This window comes from Lepisosteus oculatus, chromosome 10 (assembly GCF_040954835.1).
Source record: "Lepisosteus oculatus isolate fLepOcu1 chromosome 10, fLepOcu1.hap2, whole genome shotgun sequence".
NCBI classification, from domain to species: Eukaryota; Metazoa; Chordata; class Actinopteri; order Semionotiformes; family Lepisosteidae; genus Lepisosteus; species Lepisosteus oculatus.
The window spans coordinates 31,802,659-31,822,880 of NC_090705.1; the positions used below are offsets into that span (position 1 = coordinate 31,802,659).

Consider the following 20,222-nt stretch of genomic DNA (forward strand, 5'->3'; position numbering starts at 1 on the left):
CGAGCTAATGATGAGCCTCTCCCTGCCCCCTGCCCAAGTATCCACATCTCAGCATGGGCTTGTTTTTGGATCATAACAAACACTTCCTGTTCTGTGTTGGCACCATGGAGAATGACTGGCTGGTTACAACTTTACAGGCTCACTTTATAGTCAGTTTTATTGCCTATTTTAATACAGTGGGGCGTACTATTCATGGAGGCAGAGAAAAAGTGCAGGCTGGATGCAGAGAAGAGATTCATGTGGTTTCTTTAGGAGGATTTCTCTAGGTTTGCGATTACTGCTGTTTCTTTTAGTTGATCAATGTCATTTAATTTAAAGCCAAAACATTATAACTTTAAATACCATACAACGTGGGTTACTTGTTTATTTTAACCATACACATTCGATAAACTGCAGTACATTATGTGACAGCACAGAGGTAGACTTAAGAAATTTCAACAGTTCTCTGCACCAAATCAAGGTAAGCAAACAGCAAGCAAAAGTGGAGGATCAGGATTAAGATAAGGGGACGGATTACAGTTTGGGTTATGATTAATATTATAATATATTAGGTATTGCATGCTGCAAGACCTTACCCGAATGTAGGCATCCTGATGGTGCTTGGCAAAGTACAGCATATTATCCAAAGCCAACATTCCTGGGGGGATCTGAGTGAAATCCACAGCTGGATTGACATGATTCTAGGAGAAAAAAAAATTAAATGAATACAAAACCAGAAACAACACAACATCCCCAGCCCCCACCAAAGTGTTCACAAGCCGCTCTTAATCTGATAGTAAAAGCATGTTTTAGTCACCATCTGTCCTCCTCTTATTCAATTTTAATCCGCTATAAAACACAGTGGCACTTCTGCATCAGGCAGAGAATAAGGCCGAGCGAAGGTGGGGCACGGCTCGGGACAAAACAGGTTTCAGACAACGGGGATTATTTTCAAACATTACTTAACTTAGCATATGGAACATGTACCGTGCCTTGCAAAATGATTCAGCCCCTTGCATACATTGTCACATTTTTTATCAATAACAGCAATTTAAGGTTCAAGACTGAAGGAAACATGAACAGAGCAAAGTAAAGGGAAAAATTCAAAACCTGCTGAAGACTTACAACCACAACCCGAGTCCAAAGCTACACTAGAATGGCTTAAAAATAAGAAGAAAGTGAATGTCACTGAGTGGCTTTGCCAGTGTTCTGACCTCGGTGGAATGACTTGAGTACTGTTGTCCATAAGCAATTCCCAAGCAACTTGGTATTCAGCCAATCAGCCAAGAAGAATGACTAAAAATTGCACCATACCATGCAAAAGTTCTGGCTGTAATTACTGCCAAAGGAGTCTCCCACCAAATATTGAGTTTATGGGTCTGAATGCTAATGCAATTAAAATATTTCATTTTATTGAATTTCTCTCTTTGGTTTTTGCTGACATTTACTTAACTTACCCTTCAATCTTCAATTTGAGCTTTCACGTTTTAAATACAATTTTAATTTAAAAAATGTGCTTGCACCTTTTTGTGATTTCACAAAATGGGACCCTAACAGGAATGATCTGAATATGTTTGCTAGGAACAGTAACATCATTTTATGCAGTATCATAACTCAGCATTTGGAAAATTCCTAATATACAGTATAACTCTAACAAGTCAGTGATATGTTTCTTCATTTAATTCTTCCTCTAATTGCTCAAACTTAATCACAGGTAGGAAAGGCAAAATATAAAAGACAGAACATTTTCTAGGGTTTTTCTCAGTGATGTGTAGTAATAACTCCTTTGTAAATAACTGGGTAGAAAAAGGATGTTTGCTAAAGACAACAGTGTTATCGGAAAACATAACGAATGATGGTGAGGTTTTAGCTACTTGTTCTTCTGCAGAATGTTAAAAAAACAAGGGAAAACATCAGTTTTATTTTTAGAACAAAAATTGTCAGAACATCCCAGCTAAAATGACAATCATGTTAAGAACAAAAGTCTGAAATGTCCTCTTAACTTTCTTTCATGTTTTTAGAGCCTTTGCTACATGTCATGTACCGTACTGTATGTGCAACACCACTGAAGAACTGACTGCCCTTATTAGCTTTACAGGTAAAACGTGATGCTTCTTAAAATATTTAGTCTAACACTTAACACAGACTACTAATAAAAGTAAATTCAATCAGTAAGGAACACATTAATAAGTGCAATAAGTTGTAACAAGAGTTCATTAAAGATCACTTAATTTTACAAGAAAATTAAATGTATTGGTTCATTTGTCTTACTGTAAAATTAAAAGTCTGGATCAAGCCAAAATAAGAAAAAAAAGTAAAAAGAGTTCTTATCATCTAATTGTGTACTATTTAAGTTATCAATAACACAGAGAAAACTCACTTTTAGCTACATAATACCTAAGTATATGTAAGACGGCAATATTTACATTCATTTTGTGAATGTCCTTAACCAAATGACAGGAAATTTTAATATTGCAGTTTTTTAAGTAGAGTTAAGTATCCTTGTGTCCTTACGGCTCTCTATTCTATCCTTGAATGCATGCTAACCTTAATTATTATGTTAATTCTTATTAGAATGAAATAATTAATTCTTGTACTTTTCTAATGTTATCTCCATATACCTGTACACTGTACATTACAAGTTGCCTTGGATAAGGACATCTGCTAACAATCACTACAATAATAAAATATTTCCTTCTAACCTACATAGATACACGGTATCCATACATATCATCATTTATTTGCATTATTTACATCAAGATGGTATTTCACATGCCTCTCCGGGTACAAATAGCTGTCTTTAGGGTGACAGTGATTAGACGTATATCATGAGAGAAAAATTGTTTTTCACATACACATAAGTTTTGTGCACCTTCCAACAGGACAACGGAGTGTTGTCTTCCTGCAGAGAGACACATTTATTCTGTCAGTTGACAGAATTACTGCTTCCAGAAAGTTGATCATGAATCTGGTCCAGTTTTAAGGCTTTCATTGACTTTGTGGCTTCTTTCTATTTAACAGCCACTTTACTTTCTACCCTTGTTTTCTATGTGTTAGTTACTAACGAGAGTCAATGCCATTGTAGGGATTTAAAAAAGGGTGTCTAGAGGGATTTAATTTTCCATGATCTGCTAGCTGTAAACAGTAATCTTACATAAAAGTTCACCAAACCACTGAAACTGAAAGGCTGCAAAATCTGAACATTTTAAATTAAATCATAAAGTTCCCTTTTTGTTACTAACAAATAATGCTTCAAGTCTTCTGTACAAAGTGTTGTATAAGAGGTTTGTAGAGAAAACATCACCTCTGCCTGAAAACCAATTGCCCTGATACAAACAGAATTTGAATTGAATTCACAACGCAAACTTTTTCCATGAGGCAGTTGCTCTGCACGCTTGTCTTCCTGATTAAGACTGAAATTGGATTGTCTGTGCAGAGCTTTTGACTCCCTGCAAGTCATTCCTTAGACAGCTGTTTTGGAATCAGAGGCAAATTAAACAGGACACACAAAGAGTGATTAGTGATATCAGGAAGATGTCTGAGGAGCGTATATCAACACACAGATTGGCCTGAAACTGTTTCTTACTAAATGTGCACCACAGGGTTTAAAAAAAAAACACATTAAAACAAAGAACTACAAAATATGACTTATCAGAGACAGAGCCGTGAAATTCTTCTTGGCTACCATCAGCCTGCAGAACTTATTGAGGAGACAGCTAAGAAGAATTTGTTAATGTTAGTCGAGCTTTTACCAATGACAAGTAGCGGATGGCATGCCGCATACACACAGAGAAAACAAAAGATGAAAAACGGAAAGTGAAAATGCCTTCAGAAAGCAATTTTTCTTTAGACATTTTAGTTTGACAATTTCCACAAGAAACGAGCATTGCAGCTCATGAAAGGACAAATTGATTTTGATTTTTCAGTACAGCATCTCTCATCTTCCATTCCATATACGCCTCCATACCATGGCCCAGAAATGGCCTGCTGGTACAGCTACAGGCTTGTCTGCTGTAGTCTGTCAGCTCTGTGCCTTCTGATTACATAATGCCTCTAAAAGCAGTGAAATTTGGAATTCTAACTTGCAATGAAATTGCTGCTGACCTTTTATCGGAAACCATTCATTTGCGTAGCAGATGTCCTTATCCAGTGCTTCTTACTTATATATTGACGTTACTTTAGGTAAGTAGAAGAGACAATCATTTAATTACAGCAAGAACAAATTTGCAAAATAATAACAAGACCGAAACAAATTGAAAGTGGAATGCAAATGCTTTGGTCGAGCAAATTGATGAAAGACAGCCTAAGAGTACATAGTTCCTGTTGCCACCGAATAGGTGCAACACGCAAGTCACATTACATTAGTGAGACAGAGTGTAAGAGTGATTGAAGAATGTAATTCAGTGAGGAGAATTAGACATAGGCGCTGTCTTAACAGACAAGTCTTGAACGGGAGCTGTAAAGTAGTCGGGGCCTGAACATTTCAAATTTCTAAGGGTAGTTCATTCCGGCACAGAGGTACAAGGGCAGAGAATGAATGGGCTCTGATCATTCTGATTCTGTAGCAGACTAAGTAGAAAGTGCTGTCAAAGCAATTGTGGTCAGCTTCCTGGTTTAGAATAGCTCACCTAACATCTAAAAAAAAAAATCAGTATAAGCTTGAGGAAGCCGTAGCCTCCATTAGAGATGTAAGACAGATGGTACTGTACATATTTTGTCCTGAAGAAACTTTGTAAGAATTACCATGGATGAGGGTCTACTAAAGGAAATTTTCTTTTCATTTAATTTCCTCACAAAATGATCATGGAGAAAATACCCTGTCATTTCAGAGTTCAACCACACATTAAGAGAAGTAACATGTATTAATTATATTTGTGTGTCCGAATCTTAAATGTCCTGAAACAGGTCTGAGAGAAGAAAAAAGCACAGAAGTTGAAGGGGTCATATATGATTATTTTAAGACGGGATTTAACAATCCTGCTGAATTAAGTAAAAATATGCTGAATACTCTTTGGAAAGTCATATCTTTAGAAAAGATAAATGAATGCTTTAATTTACAAAATGACAGTCACCCTATTTCATCCAAGACTCATCATGTGCCTTTTAATTGTTTTACTGCTTTCTAGGATTTTCTCAATACTGATATATCATATGTTTTGTGTCATCACATAAATTGCTTGTCTCCTTAACATCTTGAAAAGTGAGTTCTGCTAAAAATACTGTACAACAATGATGGTAATCCAAGTGGTCTGCATTTTATAATCAGAAAACAAAACCCTGAGCAACCACATTACTCAAGGCAAGAAAGGCTTCTACATCATTCCACAGGATTAGAGTTCAAAGCTCCATAACTGTAGAGTTTATTTTGTTTCTGAACTTTTTCAAAAATGTTTTTTCAAGATATAAAATAAATAACCTGCTGAGCTCTCGTCAGTAATTAAAGAGGTTTTCATTCTGGTTATGCAATGTTGTATAATTCGCTTATTTATAGTGGAATGTAGGTGTTTTGGAGGACAACAAAAAATTCAATTCTCATTTTCTATTCCTTCAATATCTCACATTTGGCTTCCGATGTTTTAAACCGCTGAGCAGCTTAACCCCGTTAGTTCTTTTGGAAAAGTGATTGCATACACAGTGCAGATATTTGTGTCTCACCAGATACAGGCATAAGACATAGGGAGCTCCTAACTGACCAGCAAGTGTACAAATTAACAGTAACAGCATTGTTTGCTTTCCAGCAGATCTTTGAATCATTCAGTCCTGTTTTTAATTCCTGAATGCAGTAACCACTGAGTTGACTTTTTTCCTTCAAAATAATACAATAGGTCAGTGGATTAAATGAACAGGAAGGTACAGAGAAGAGAGAAGAATAAAAAAAAACAGAGTTCTAAAAACTATACACTCTCTTCGCCACAATATCATATTTTAGGTAGTTGTATTTGATAAAGAGAACAATTGAAGTGAAGCTGACAACCTCTTGGTTCACAATAAAGTGCTGTTTTGTCTAAGGCTTGATTTTTTTCAGGCTATAGAGCCTATTTGAAAAGCATGATCAAAATAATGAAACAATTAACACAATGGAATAAAGGGAATATTTTCTGTATCTTCTTTATCAATTTTTATACTTCTGCTTGCTTTATATGGCAAGACACCTTTAACATTTACTGATGACAAATGACTTACAGTGCACTCCACATTTTGCGCAGTGTCTGGCTGTGCCACAGAGAGACTGTGGATACTTAAAATATTGCATATAAGTGATGCAAAATAAAGTAAATGAAAGCTGCAAAGTAGGTCATGCATTATGAAGCTATCTATAGCAAGTGAAGGGCACTCAATCATTCTGACAACAGCTAACAATGGTACCCTCAGCAGGGCAGCCATAGTAAACAAGATTGTGTCAGAGGCTATCATACACTGTCTCACCAACCAAAACTTGTAATTGATGCTTTTATAACACCACACCCAACACAGAAAAAATCCCTAGCTAGTTCTACCACACACATTAAAAACCAATGCTACACTGCCCTCTAGTCAAGAGCACCTAAAATACCAAACAGGGTAGGAAAACAATGAGAGACAATCACACGCACAACTGTGTTTAAAAACACCACAGAATCTCCTGCATTCTTAATGTTCATCATTATTGTCGTCTTTGCTGCAGGTCTAACACAAACCTTTTCTGTTTGCAGAGAATTCTTGGGTCACAACTATACAGTATAAGCAGTGGATTCTACACAAACCTATACACCTCCTCTTTGACATATGCAGTCTTTGTTTCTCCACAGCTTGCAGCAAATCATTTGTATAATGCTTAAGATGGTTAAGTAATACACTGATTCTTGAATAATGGTGACCTCTCACTGCTTTAATATGATTAATATGCCTTTTATATGATTCACCCATCACTACGAACATGACATTTGTGGCTGATGCTTCAATTAATCTGTCACTTAGAAACTACCAGGAGCTGTGGTAGTTCAGACGGCAAGGGTGTCTAGCTCCTGATTGGGTTCAATCCCACGTAGGGGCAAGCGATGGAGCTTGCTCTAATTCCTTCCAGATGGCTCCCAGGTCCACTCAGCCTGCTTTCCAGATGAGTACCAGGGGCTAATCCTTCCGGAGGTAATAGGCTGGCCGGAGTGTGATGCTGACCACATCACCTCCACCTCCAGTGTCGGATGGTTGAGAAAAATAGTGGCCCTAGTCCCCCATCCCTCCCATGGGCCTTGATGGCCTGAAAAGCGACTTGCCTCCCTTACAACAATTGTTTGGAAGACATTTCTACTCCTTACTGTGATTATTAGTACTTCTTCTATTATTGTCAGTTTGCAAGGTTACACAACGGAGGACGTGTCTCTTTTGGCCCAATCTCTTTTGCACACAGAATGTTGGTAGATATTTTAAAGAACTATTTAACTTAAGCTCTACAAACACAGCCGTGCAAGCAAATTAAAATTTTAAGGAACAAGTCAGACTAACACAGCTGAAGAAAACATCTAACAGAAGATGTGAGAAAACCAATGCGCCAAGGATGCTTACCATGAAGCCTAACTTTTTGTAGTCCCTGGTGTACATAGATTTGCGTTTCTCTATGCTGCCGCTGTTATTCGGTTCACACTCAACATCAAATGCAATCCTGCGAAGTTCAAATATAATGTCCCTTTGGGCCTGAAAAGAAAAGGCAAATATTTCATAAGAAGCAGCAACCTGGACTGATTGCGGTTATGTGTTCCTGCTGTACTCTAAACAATCAGAGATATGGAAAGAATTTGTCAATTTCAAAACACATTAAGGCATTCCATGTGTCAACATACTGTGCTCCACACATTCCACTGCATTTTTGCAAAAGTCTCGTGCTGGTTCAGATCAAAAAAGGAAGGAGTTGAATGGGAAGCCAGAACTAATCCGATATTGTCTGAAGAAGACTTCATAAACTTTAAGAAGAAAGAATTAAGTAAGCAGGAACTCAGCTTTTGTCCCTCTGTATCATTGTCAATTTTTACTGCAATAACCTGAAAAGGTAACATAGCACATACCTGGGAAGGTAGTACAAACAGGATTTCTTTGGTTTCTACACTGTATATGAATTTACACTGGCTCTACATCTTCCAAATTCTCTAGCCAGTGATAGCATACATTTAATTCTACAGGCAGAACAGCTCTAACAACTGAACGAGCTGGTAGTTGTACTGTTATAACAGTGCTTTTCCCTGAGAGAAAAAATATTTTTCCCTGTAAGACAATCTGATAAAAATGAAGAATTATTAAGCATCTGAAACAATTTAGCATTTAACGTTTAGATTGCTGTAACATATTAATTATGCACTTGAATACAATTATCAACTGTGTCCCACAATTTCCAGTGCAATGCCAAAGGTTATGCATTCCTGTTTTGTTTAATTTCTTTTTTATCTTGCATGATTTACCTCCAAGGAGCAAAAATGAAATAGGTTTCTTTTTTTGCAATAAGCAAAAGCATAAAAGCAACACTACCGAGCTGAAAGTTACTGCCAGCTTTCTGTACAGATATAAAAAAAAGTCTTTTCATTGAATGGCTAAATATAAATTGAAACAAGAGCATGATATTTGACAGCCATACCTGATCCTGAGGATCCATCTTTGTCATCATCCTGTCTTCCAGCAGGTTGAAGGTAAGAACCTGGTGAACGTAGAGCTGATGGGCCATCTCAGAGTTAATTGACCTGTTGCTTCGTATTACATGCTGCAGAACAAAGGGTCAGCATTAGGAACACTGTGAAAGAGCATCCACCGGCTCCAGATTCATGTGGGAGACAAGAGTTGCTTATGTACAAAAAGCTCCTGGAAGAACTATCTAGATGACCTTCCCCTTGATTTTGCTGAATATTCCAAAAATACAGATCAGTGAGATGGTTAAAATTCTGGTAAAAATTAAAGTATTCATTACGATGTCTGCTCACATAGTAAATACAGTTCCATCTTATCTGTTACAGACCAGTTTGATAGTCAGTGGTAAGCAAGCAGAGCCTAGAATTACTTCCAGTCAAGAGAGGAATAGGTGAAAATGTAAGACTGTTGCTTTTTGCGCCAGTCTTCAGCCAGTTTCAATATGCCTGAGTTACGTTGCGGATAAAACAAAAACAAGGACTTTACTTAATGAGTTCAGTCTGAGATAGTGAGAAATCCGTGGAATTGTTAGATATAGTACAGTATATCACATTATCTAAAAAAAAACACTTGAAAGCAAGTGAATATACTGTTTCAGTTATTTTATAACCATGATTAACCACCTTTATTAAGCATGAACATCAATTTAAACATACTATAGACCTCTAGCCTGGAAGATAAGTAAATTTCTACTCACACTTAAAATAATAGATCGGAGCTGCTTCTGTGCCAAGATGTTTGCCATTTCCTACAAAGACAGGAAAACCAATTATTAGTAATAGGAAAAAAAAAGTGTGGGGACCTCTGAAGACTCAAGTCTAACACAGGATAAAAGAAAACCAATAAAAGATAAATAAAATAGACCTGCAGCTAAGGTGCAGGACTGACAGTTGTAAAATCTCATGTTTCACATGCATGCTGAAAACAAAATACAATTTTTTTTAAATCATTAAATATTTTAAAATAATTGAATACATATTTATAACATAAAATTTAATTTAAATAAAACTCAGAGTGTCTCTGTCATTTCTGATAGTACTAAAGGCTGCAATGAAGTAGGAGAAGGGCTGTTATTTTCTTGTGTCCTGGAATAGCTAAGGGAAAGATTCATTGTAGCACACTGTTGGTATTGAATTTAGGAATAAACTAATAAGAAAAATATAAAGAGCTGAAAGTACAGTAAATGGTGCCAGCTGGTTATCTACAAACCCACACCTCCTTCAGTTAACTAATTAACATCATTAATTAATCTCAGAAAGTTATGGCTTTCATTGAGAAAAGGGAAAGATCAGGAACCACTGACATATAACCTCAAAATGAGCCCACTGGATTAAAAGTATGTCACGAAACTCATCACTGTTACGATTAATGAAACAAAGGAGAAATTAAATATACAAAGTTGAGCTGCTTTTCAAAAAGAAAGTTAAGTCCTGAATCCAAACTGCACTTACAGCACTAATAATAACAGTAATACACATCTGAACTTATATATAGCATAATGATCCCTTGAATGATAACTGCACTAGGACAATACTGCATGTTTTATTATAGGATATCAGAATAAATCTGTGGGGCATGTACTTTTTGTGATGGGGAAAATACTGAAAATGTAATTATCTAGGACTAATAAAAATACTAACACTTTTGATATGATCTGGTATCTTTATTAATACTCAGAGACGGTCCTTTCTCCAACAGACATGATAAAAGAGTCAAATTGACATCAGAAATGCATTAACACTTCTTATGGTAATTACTGCTCCTAACCATTGTTACTGTGACATAAGAAACACTTCTAAAGGAAGCATACTCATTATAGCTTTAGTTTGGTCACATTTTGTGGTATCACACCAATACAGTTTGGTGATCTGAAATGAAATGCAATGTGTAGCCTTTGCACAGCAAGAGAAAAGAGAAGCAGGTGACCCGCAGAAGAGTTTCAGAGACTGTTCTCACAGGGAACTTACTGTAAGAGGACAATCGAGGATGTTCACATTGTCCTCCACATCAAGCTAATGAAAAGCGTGCAGAAAAAAAAGAGAGAGAAAAGCAGCAAAGCCTTTTATTAGAAACAAATCCCAAAGCCTTTCCAAGTGAAACCAACAGGAATTTATGACAGAGCAAATAGAAGTCAAGATCATGCATGCAGGCATATTTTTACTACAGACTGACAACTCCCTATTGAGAAAGACAAGCATATCACTCTTAACAACGCAGTTAGTGCCACAAGTCTAATTGTCTGTTACATCCAAAGAGCCCACAGATGCCACTTTATTTAGTTATTAACTTTCTTTTTCTTGCTTGATTGTGTCTGATGCAGTCCATCTGACTTTCATATAACCGTTTTTGAATTATTATCTTCAAACAGTCTCAACATAAAAATGGTTCAGTGCTCTGTATGTGTGCCGTACAAAGAACGAGTTTCCTTACTAGCAAAAACTATTTTGAATAAGGAATTTAGGAATGATTATCATATTAAAAAATACAAAACTAGATCTTCATAATTTATTCAAACAAACATTACTGCACGGGATAGTTATGCTACTGCACTAAAACTTTGACATACTATACTCATTGATTATCCAATATGGGGATCTCTTTAAATCCATATTCTTTATTTTGGCTGTTATCTTTCTGGTGTGAATTTTTGAAAAATGCTCCAAATTTGTAAGCAAAACATCCTAACATTCAGTTTTCTTTTGAGTAGAAGTCAAATAGGAACAAGCAGTCATAAGCCCTGATTAAATTGGCATGAAGTGGTCTCCACCTTGTGTATATATAGCAGACATTTGACTCTTAAAGTAGGTTTCTCTACTCCTAGACTATTAAGAAGAGGTCTACCAGGTATATACAGAATAGCTAGGGATCACGACGAAGTTACAAGCGACCCAGGAAGCAAAGAAGCGATAAACCCTCTCAAGCGATAAACGCCATGGACAAGAAAACCTCTCCACCTCTTTCAAAATCCTACAATATTTTTCACCCTTTAACAATTTCACCATTAACACACAGAGCGGTGTCTCTGTGGCTAAGGAGCTGCGTCTGTGGCTAGAAGGTTGTTGGTTCGTATCCCATGGCCAGCAGAGGAATCCTACTCCGTTGGGCCCCTGAGCAAGGCCCTTAACCCCAGCTGCTCCAGGAGCACCGTATAAATGGCTGACCCTACGTTCTGACCCCCATCTTCTCTTTCCCTGTCTGTGTGCCTGTGTGTCTCATGGAGAGCAAGGTGGGGTATGCAAAAAGACAAATTCCTAATGCAAGAAATTGTGTATGGCCCATAAAGTGATCTTATCTTATACAGTAGTTCTTTGGAATTACAGTAATTGGACCATATACCTGTAGAGAAAGTTTTAGCTGCCTTGACGTCACTAAAACCAAAATAAAAAGAAAACAAGTACTGCTTGGCTGAACAGCTTTATAGCTCTCATCAGTAAAGCCAGGATGCTGGCAGCTTCATCAGGGAAATGTATTACTCCACTGTCTATAAGCAAGTGCTTCACTGCTGAGCTTCTGTACACTGCCAGATAAGTCATTACAAGGCAAGGCAGTAAATTATGCGCTTTAAAACTAGAGCAAGGAAATTTGTGAAGAAAGTGGAAAAAGTGGACCCTTCAGGAAGTTAGCCTCTTTCTTTGCTGAAGTACATTCAGATTATTGCTCTGAATAAACCAAATGCCTCTAGGTTCAAAATGTGGGTAATTTTTTAAAGAGTAAATCGTTAAAGGAATAGCTATGTCATACATAATTTTTAGGCAAATTTCCCCCCCATTTTTCTTTACAATATTTTATAGGCCTACGTTTTTGTTAACTCTCTGCTTGTCTATGTTAATGAATTACTGTGCTAATTAGCTGCTATTATAATGACATCATAATCCAGCCATTTTCTAAACTGCTTCATCCAATCCAGGGTCACAGGGGAGCTGGAGCCTATCCTGGCAAGCAACAAGAGCAGGGCAGGATATACCCTGGATGGGACGCACACACAGACGGAAACACACACACTCACTTATAACAGGGCCAGTTTGTCCCAGAAGTCAATGCACCTACCAGTGGACTTTGGGACAAAACCCGTGCAAAAACATTAGGAGAACATACAAACTCCACAGCAAGAGCACCCCAGATTCGGAACTGAACCCAGGGTAACAGCTCTGCAAGACAGCAATTTTAACCAATGCGCCACCATGCTGTCCATAACTTAATAATAAATAAAGGTCTATGAGAGGAAATACTGCAGAGGGGTTTAAATCCCCTTTTCCAGTGGCACAGCTTCGCCACAAGGGCTCCAAAGAGAAATTCCAGTCTCCCAACCCGCCTGGCACTGGCACAGTAGTCAGAGGGCTAAGTGCTAGAGTTAAAGACTTTCATTGTCACACTTTCATTGTCCCGTCAGCCCCCGCCAGAGAAAAATGGTGGAATTCCAGGATTTGGAAGAGGAAGAAAAGTTTGGGCCCAGCCTGTTGGAAAAAGTGCCAATTCTAAACTTCCACGTGAGCTGATTCAAGCTTTTCTTGAACACTGGAATCTTCAGTGAAAAAGGATGTGCTAGTTGTAACTCAAAGTAACAAAAGCTGCAAGATTTTAGTATAAGAAACAAACAAAAAAAAAACTATAACTGTGTATATTTCTTGTAAGATGTTTCCGAAGTATCTGAAAAGCTGCCCTTGGTTGATCTCCACTTCACCGTGTGCAACATCTTGTGCCAAAGATCAGGTAACTGTGGGGGATAACCAACAGATGCACACTGGGCAGTCTGTGCTCAGGTGTGCCATTGGCAGTGGCTATCAATGTGACACACCCCAATGTGAAAATGACTTCATCAATGGCACTGTGAGGAAAAGATACTTGCACTGCATACTCCCAGTTCATTAGACTGGAAACCCTTTTTCAAACTACTGTATGCTGTCTATAAAAGCAAAGGGAGTAATGGATAAACAAATAACTGGTATCCCAATTAAACAGCCTGAAACCTGAAAACCAGAAATTGGACACCATTTCATTTATCACCATTTGAAAGTTTAATACAATCTTTCTACAACATTTTATACAAGCTAAAAGGTTCTAAGTGTGCAATGTGCCACTTGATCTGCCTGAGGCTAAAATAACTGCCTACCAAAGAACAACTTAAAAGGCCACTTTAATCTGAAATGTACTAAAAATCCAAATTTTGTGATAATGAAAATCAAACAGGTGATACTGCTACCTCATAGGTCTGTTGCTCCTGCTTGCTTGACTAATGGAGTCTAGATTGGGTAACACAGTAAGGCATTTTGCTGATATAGTGTAACTCCTACAGCTTTTAACTTTGCAATCACAATTCATTTATAATGCAATAAAAAACATTGTTACAATTATGACTTATTTGTTAAGGTTTGTTGAAAAACAGCATATTTGGATTCCACGAATCAGGCTACCAAAACATTCAACCTGAATTGGAGTAGGGAACCATTTTAAATACAAGATGGTATTAATGATATTCATTTGATGTTTTGCAGATTTCACCTGCAGTTTGCTAAATTTTAATACCGTCTATCTTTACTCAATGTCCTCACCATTATATTCAAGTTTAGCTTCAGCTGCATTTTTCAAGTCTCATATTCATCACTACAGTTACTCTCCTCATAACAACCAGACAGTGATGGGACAGTTCCAGGAGAGTGTTGTGCAGATGCATCTCCAAAAACTTTTAGACTCACTCAATTACAATACTTACGTTAATAATATTGATAAAATTATTTTAAAACACTTAGGTTCTACTTTAATCCCTTCTAAAAACCTACAACATACAAAGAAGAATAGCTACATAACTCACCTCCATAAGCCAAGCAGGAATCAAAAGGAATGACATAAATTCCAGTATAATATATTTCCCAGTATTTCTTTAAAGATAGCTCTGCATTATTAAGATAGAACTAACAAAGCAGCAGAAGGTTAAAAGGATGAAATGTGAAGAAGTTCTAAATGATTGATGAAGGTTTTAAAATAGCATGCCTTTCATTCAATTACATTTATTAGGAGGCAGTAAATTGGTTGACTCATCTTGGGTTCATTATTCATTTTCTGCTTGACCCACGCAGTAAACAATGGTAATAAATAAAATCCCAGGTACCTGTCTCTTCTCTTCTGGTGCTTTCAGGAACAGTGCATTAATTACAGCAACAGCATATGTCTGAATGTCCTGATCATTCCTGCAATGAAGACACAATAATGTTCAGTCACAATCTTCAACCACTTAACTTCTAAGCACAGTATAAAAAATTCATTATAACAACCTGAAATTCATTACAACAACCTGAAAAGACCAAATGTTTCTGATCTTTACTCTATATTTTTACACGAGCAAGGATAAATCTATTTGTCTTTGAATACTGGTAAAAATGTGCATTTTATACTACATATGCATGTCAAATAAATTACTGAAAACAAATAGAAAAGAATAGACATTGGATTTATGTACAGTACTTAGCTCATCTAGGCATTTAATCACAATTTGATGCTACATTGAAAGGCTAAATTTATAACTGTTGATATCTTTGTTATAGTAATTTTCCATACGGCTGGAACAGGGATATTATGACTGAATCAACTAGGATTTGGTAGACTGACAGATTTACTGCCTGTTTGTACTGCCGAAATTGTTTTTTGATTAAGCAGTTCATTTTTATGGTTAGTACCAAATCTAAGCACAGAAACCAGACATTGGATTGGATCGGACAATGTGGATTAAGGATGCTGTCCATAAAATTCTGATTTCTTCAAAACCTTCAGACTAAGATGTGCAAAACCGATATCCTACAAGAAATCTCAGTTTGATCTTTTTGTACGAGATGGCTGCAGTGGTTGTTACAATCAAGTTTGGTCCACTGAACATATGCCACATCTTTTCGGACTTTTTCAGCAATTAAATTTTAAAAAGTATTTTAATTACCTATCCTATTTACAAATTTGTAGACTTAGAGCTTCTAATCTTATACAGCTGCAAATTGTCACTACTGATGGGATTCGGTTTCACTTGCTTATTATTACTGATTCAGGTCCATATCTGTCTGGAGCAAACTGGAAAAAAAACATGCAGAATCCCAGCAGGAGTTAACGCAAATAATGCATGCCTTTTGTGGTTTTAAATGAATAAAAAAGTATGATGAAATGGTTTATACTCAGCATTACTTTCTGAACGGATAAAGGTGCATGAAATCAAATGTACAATAAAAAGACATTGGATAAGAAATCTAGAGACTTGGTAGATAGTTTACTGGTGAATATGGAAAAAAAAAAACAAGCTCACCCTTGTAGATGAGGTATGAGCTGACCAATTGTAATCTCCTGTGCCACCTTCTGGTAAAGATCATGGCTATTCAGGACCATGGATTCCAGAATGGCCAAAGATCTCTGCAGTACAGCAACGTCCATCGATGACTTGTTCACATAACTCGCTATCTGCATTTTAAAAAACAGGGGGAAACACTTAAATATTAGGGACTGTTTTTCATTACAGAAACAGCTGGCAGGTTATCTTCCACGAATCCCACAACTACTCTACCCTCTCACTGTAGAGCAAGCCTGAAATAATAATTGTGCTAAAGAAATACAACAAAGAACATTAGGGGTTCTGTATGGAAAATTAACCATTTTATTAAATTTTATATTCACTTGATTAATCAATTACCATAGGTCAGTAAGAATTTTATTTATAAAAAAATCCAGAAGCAAATACTACTCAGGTCTCATCCAAGTAAAACCAGCCCACTACCTTCAAGGCTCCAAAACTGACTTCTCTAAAATTCATGACTGGCCTAATTTTTCCTGGACGGTTTTGACTTGCAGGCCATTTCAAAATGAATAAAGGACGTTTTGAGTTTTTGCACTTTCACTAGAAGTTAACAGATGTCTCTGAGGATGCACAGAGCTCCCCTTTCTATCAACCAGTCCTCAATGGTGTCTCTCCTGTACAGAAAACACCTGGCTCCTGATCCATCAACCACTAATCCGAGGCTATAGAAACCTGGGAATAACACAGGAACCAAGCTTCCATAAAACCAGCAGTTTTCTTGGAGTCAAATATCCTGGACTTACAGTACAAGTGGTCAGAAACCATGCTGGTCAATAGGCTGTTGTTTTTTCTAATTGAATTCACAAAGAAAACATTTCAGTGAGCAAAAAGGCAACTGAGAACTTCATAAATACAAAGAAGATACAAAAATAAAGGTGTAAAAAAATTTTTAACACACAGAAAACTACCACTATTTTAAATGTTTTGGCTATAACATTAAATGTGCTGCTGTGAACTTGCACTGTCATATCCACAATGTATATTTCAATCCAACTTTCTATAGCTTTTCAAAATCTTGGCAATTCATAAATTCTACCAATTGCTTTTCGGGATTAAGAGAAGGTTTAGAGGATTTAGTTCAATGTGCAGAAATTATTCAATGATAAGAAGGCATTTTCCATTGATAAACGTCGAACAAAAGTTACAGTACCAAGACCTCTGTTAGTACACGTACCTTTTTTATAAAGGCAACAGAGAAAGTGTCCCAGGAGACAATGCCATGATCCATAAGCTCAACAAAAGCCGTCAGTGTAAATGATAACATATCTCCAAAGCTGGAAGAAACAAAACACAACAGCAAATAGCGTCATCTCTGTTTGAAACATAAAGCAGCAAAGCCAAGCACAAAGGGGGCAGTTGTCAAGGAAGCCAAGCTTTCAAAAGATGGGTAAGACTGACCAGTGCTGCCATTTGAGCACACAACTGCATGGCGGGAAGTTTGTTTTGGGGGGAGGGAGAATTCTTATACAGAAATTAAGCCAGCCTGCATTCCCATGCATGGTTATCTTCTTATTAGTAAACATACCAGATCAAAAGAATTAAGTATCCAAGCAGGGTTAGTCCTTGAGTATAATCACAAGGTAGAGTCAAAAATATTTTTTTAACAATTTCACTTATTACTTAGGACTTCTGATTCGGTACAGAACACAGGGCTGTTGAGAGTTTTATAGAAATGTGCACTGAGCAATGTGTAACACTGTTAGAAGAGGTTATGATTAATTGAGTTACTGCTGACAATTAACTTAAGATTGTATCTCCTAATGTCGCCATTCAGGTGCATAGTATATAATTATGTTTGCAGACCAGTAAATTGCATATCCATTTTTGTTTTAGTTGTGGCTGTTTAGAAAAAAGTTTTAAAATAGGAAAAATAATGATCAGAGCAATATAAGGTAGATGTCACCCTACCCTTTAATAGTGAAAATAGTACTATAAAATTTAGCAAAAAATATGCAGTTACATGGCAAAAAGTGTATTGTAATTAGTGTTGTTACTACTGTGGTGCCCTATTGTTTTTTTAATGGCTGTTTTAAAATGGCAACCTTAATAAACTGAACAGTGTAAAATAGCTCTATGCTGGGACTGAAAGTATTTTCATTTAAAACAATTTCACATTCAGCAGAAAATAATTTTAGAATGCACTAGATAACCTCCAAAATCAATCAACACAACTTGTTTTTCGTATTTCATCTTAACTGGAAAACACCTTCATTTTTTGAAAGTTCTGTTTTCCTTTGAGTTCCCTTAGAAGGGTGGGGAAGCTCAAATCTGGAATAATTCCCCCTGACTTCACAGCGCAGATCTCAGCGTTTCAGTGGATTAAGTGCAACTGAAAATGCGGAAGTAAACTTATTCCGAAATGGTGATGCCTAAGAAGCTGAATTAACAAACAATTTCTGTTCTATATTTTATCTTTATGCACTTATCATATATTCATTTATTAAAAGCAAACAATATAGTTAACTGGAAATAATGAGGAAATGTACATACGATGTCACCTAGTTGGTTAGAAGGTAGTTTTCAAGTCATGTGACCTAGAATGCTTGCCATATTTATTTTAGAAATGTACACCTATACAATAATCCAAACAGTGCATCATCTCTTTTTTTGAAAAATAGTATTAAGCTTAGTGAAATGCTGTTTTCTTTGACAGGTAAACTTCTGCTTAATCCTTAAACCTCATTCTGTTTTCCTCATGTTGTTTAGTGACCTCCCATGGCCAAATGTGTCATTAGCACTTGCCAATGTTATAGGCCACACTGCCACCTGCAGGCATTAATCTTCATAGCATATCTCCTTATTTTATATTCTGCAGCATAGCGATCTTTGACGTTTTAAGATATACTTTCTCACCCCACACTTCTCTGGTTATATTTTGTCCTTACAAAGCTTGGTCCAAGTTTCATATACATATATTAATAGAGGTTGTTATGGTTGGGCCAAGAGTTGTAAGGGCTGAATATGACCAATAACCATAATATACAATACACATCACAGGAGCAGGCTACTTAAGACTGCATTCACAAAAGCCTTGTTTATATCACCTTTATTTTTTCATGTTCTTACTTATTACATATTCTGCTACACGTGTTCTACATAATTTTGTTGCATCTCCTTAAGGTGCTACCGTACTGTACTTTTAGCTACAACAGCAAAACAAGATTATTATAAGGCTTAACAACTCTCTGTTTCTATATACAGAGCAATATGTAACATGTAATATGAAATAAGCTCTGTATACAGAAACTAGGGCTTTAAATAGAAAAATTGTCAGGAACCACAATATGGTGCTGAAGCTTTATTGTGAAACCCTGTGAGTCTCATTGAATTCACACCTAATTGAAAGTAATGAGAAGTGAAAAATCTTTTGCGAGCATTTACTTTCAATTGCCTGGAACATTCCACTGGGATGGGTATATTTCAAATTTAGAGCACGCTTAACAGGAGATTAATAAGTTAAGAAATGAATTCTAAACAAATCACAGATGATATAAACAACCTTATTAGGAGATAAGCAATACATGTTAACACAGAGCATTATTGCATTTTACATGAAATAACTAGCCACTATTAACATATTTTTGTAAAGGAAACATTCACCAGTTTATATGACAGAACTTGATACAGAGAGCAGTAAAAAAGAAAACATGACAATTGCATTGTAACTCTATTTTTTATAATTACATTGTTTACATATTTCCCATTGTTGACAATGTTCCTCTCCACAGTTACACTTGTGGAAAATGCAAAAGAATGCCAAATATTCTAAAATTGTGTTCCTACAACTGCACCTTTCACATTCACTGCCTATGACACAAGATGAGCCTAAATAACGAAATTCTTGAAAGCATTAGGAGAAAAAAAATGGCCAATTATTTGTATAATTTTGTACACCGGCTCAATTTGGAATGATCGATTGCGTCTTGACGACTTGGCTCCTGGAGAGGGAGAATGAGGAAGAATGGAGAAGAGCAGATGAGGGCGTCTGAGCTCACCCACCCATCAAACCTTTCATCTCCTGGCTCTCTGCAAGCTCCACAGTTTCAGTTCAGGAGGCGAAGTGTCCACTGAAGGAGTGGCACATTCTCTTCCTTGACATCAGGGAAAGCTTGCAGGCGCCCAGAAGAGCAGTTATTTCATTAGGAGGTAAGACAGCTGAGACAGTGGCGAGCCGTCACCTGGGGAAGGCCAGTCACTGCTGGATAGTGTCATGAATTCTAGAAGCTCTCACACCACCTACTGTAGATCACAGAGCTCAACCTGTGCT

At 36.8% G+C, this 20,222-nt stretch overlaps 1 protein-coding gene across 6 annotated transcripts in view; it reads right to left on the bottom strand.

The window, feature by feature from the left end:
* elmo1 (engulfment and cell motility 1 (ced-12 homolog, C. elegans)) overlaps window positions 1-20,222 on the bottom strand; it is a 153,884-nt gene that overhangs the window by 88,144 nt on the left and 45,518 nt on the right. For 4 of the 6 annotated variants that reach the window (XM_015357490.2, XM_015357487.2, XM_015357488.2 and 1 more), the window contains 8 exons: window positions 17,130-17,229; window positions 15,911-16,062; window positions 14,735-14,813; window positions 10,596-10,640; window positions 9,326-9,376; window positions 8,582-8,704; window positions 7,522-7,650; window positions 576-680 (listed from right to left, as the gene is read on the bottom strand). In XM_015357490.2, coding sequence (XP_015212976.1) covers window positions 576-680; window positions 7,522-7,650; window positions 8,582-8,704; window positions 9,326-9,376; window positions 10,596-10,640; window positions 14,735-14,813; window positions 15,911-16,062; window positions 17,130-17,229 — 784 coding nt within the window. The remainder of the gene's footprint in view (window positions 1-575; window positions 681-7,521; window positions 7,651-8,581; window positions 8,705-9,325; window positions 9,377-10,595; window positions 10,641-14,734; window positions 14,814-15,910; window positions 16,063-17,129; window positions 17,230-20,222) is intronic. The other 2 variants (XM_006635778.3, XM_006635777.3) reach the window with 1 other exon arrangement.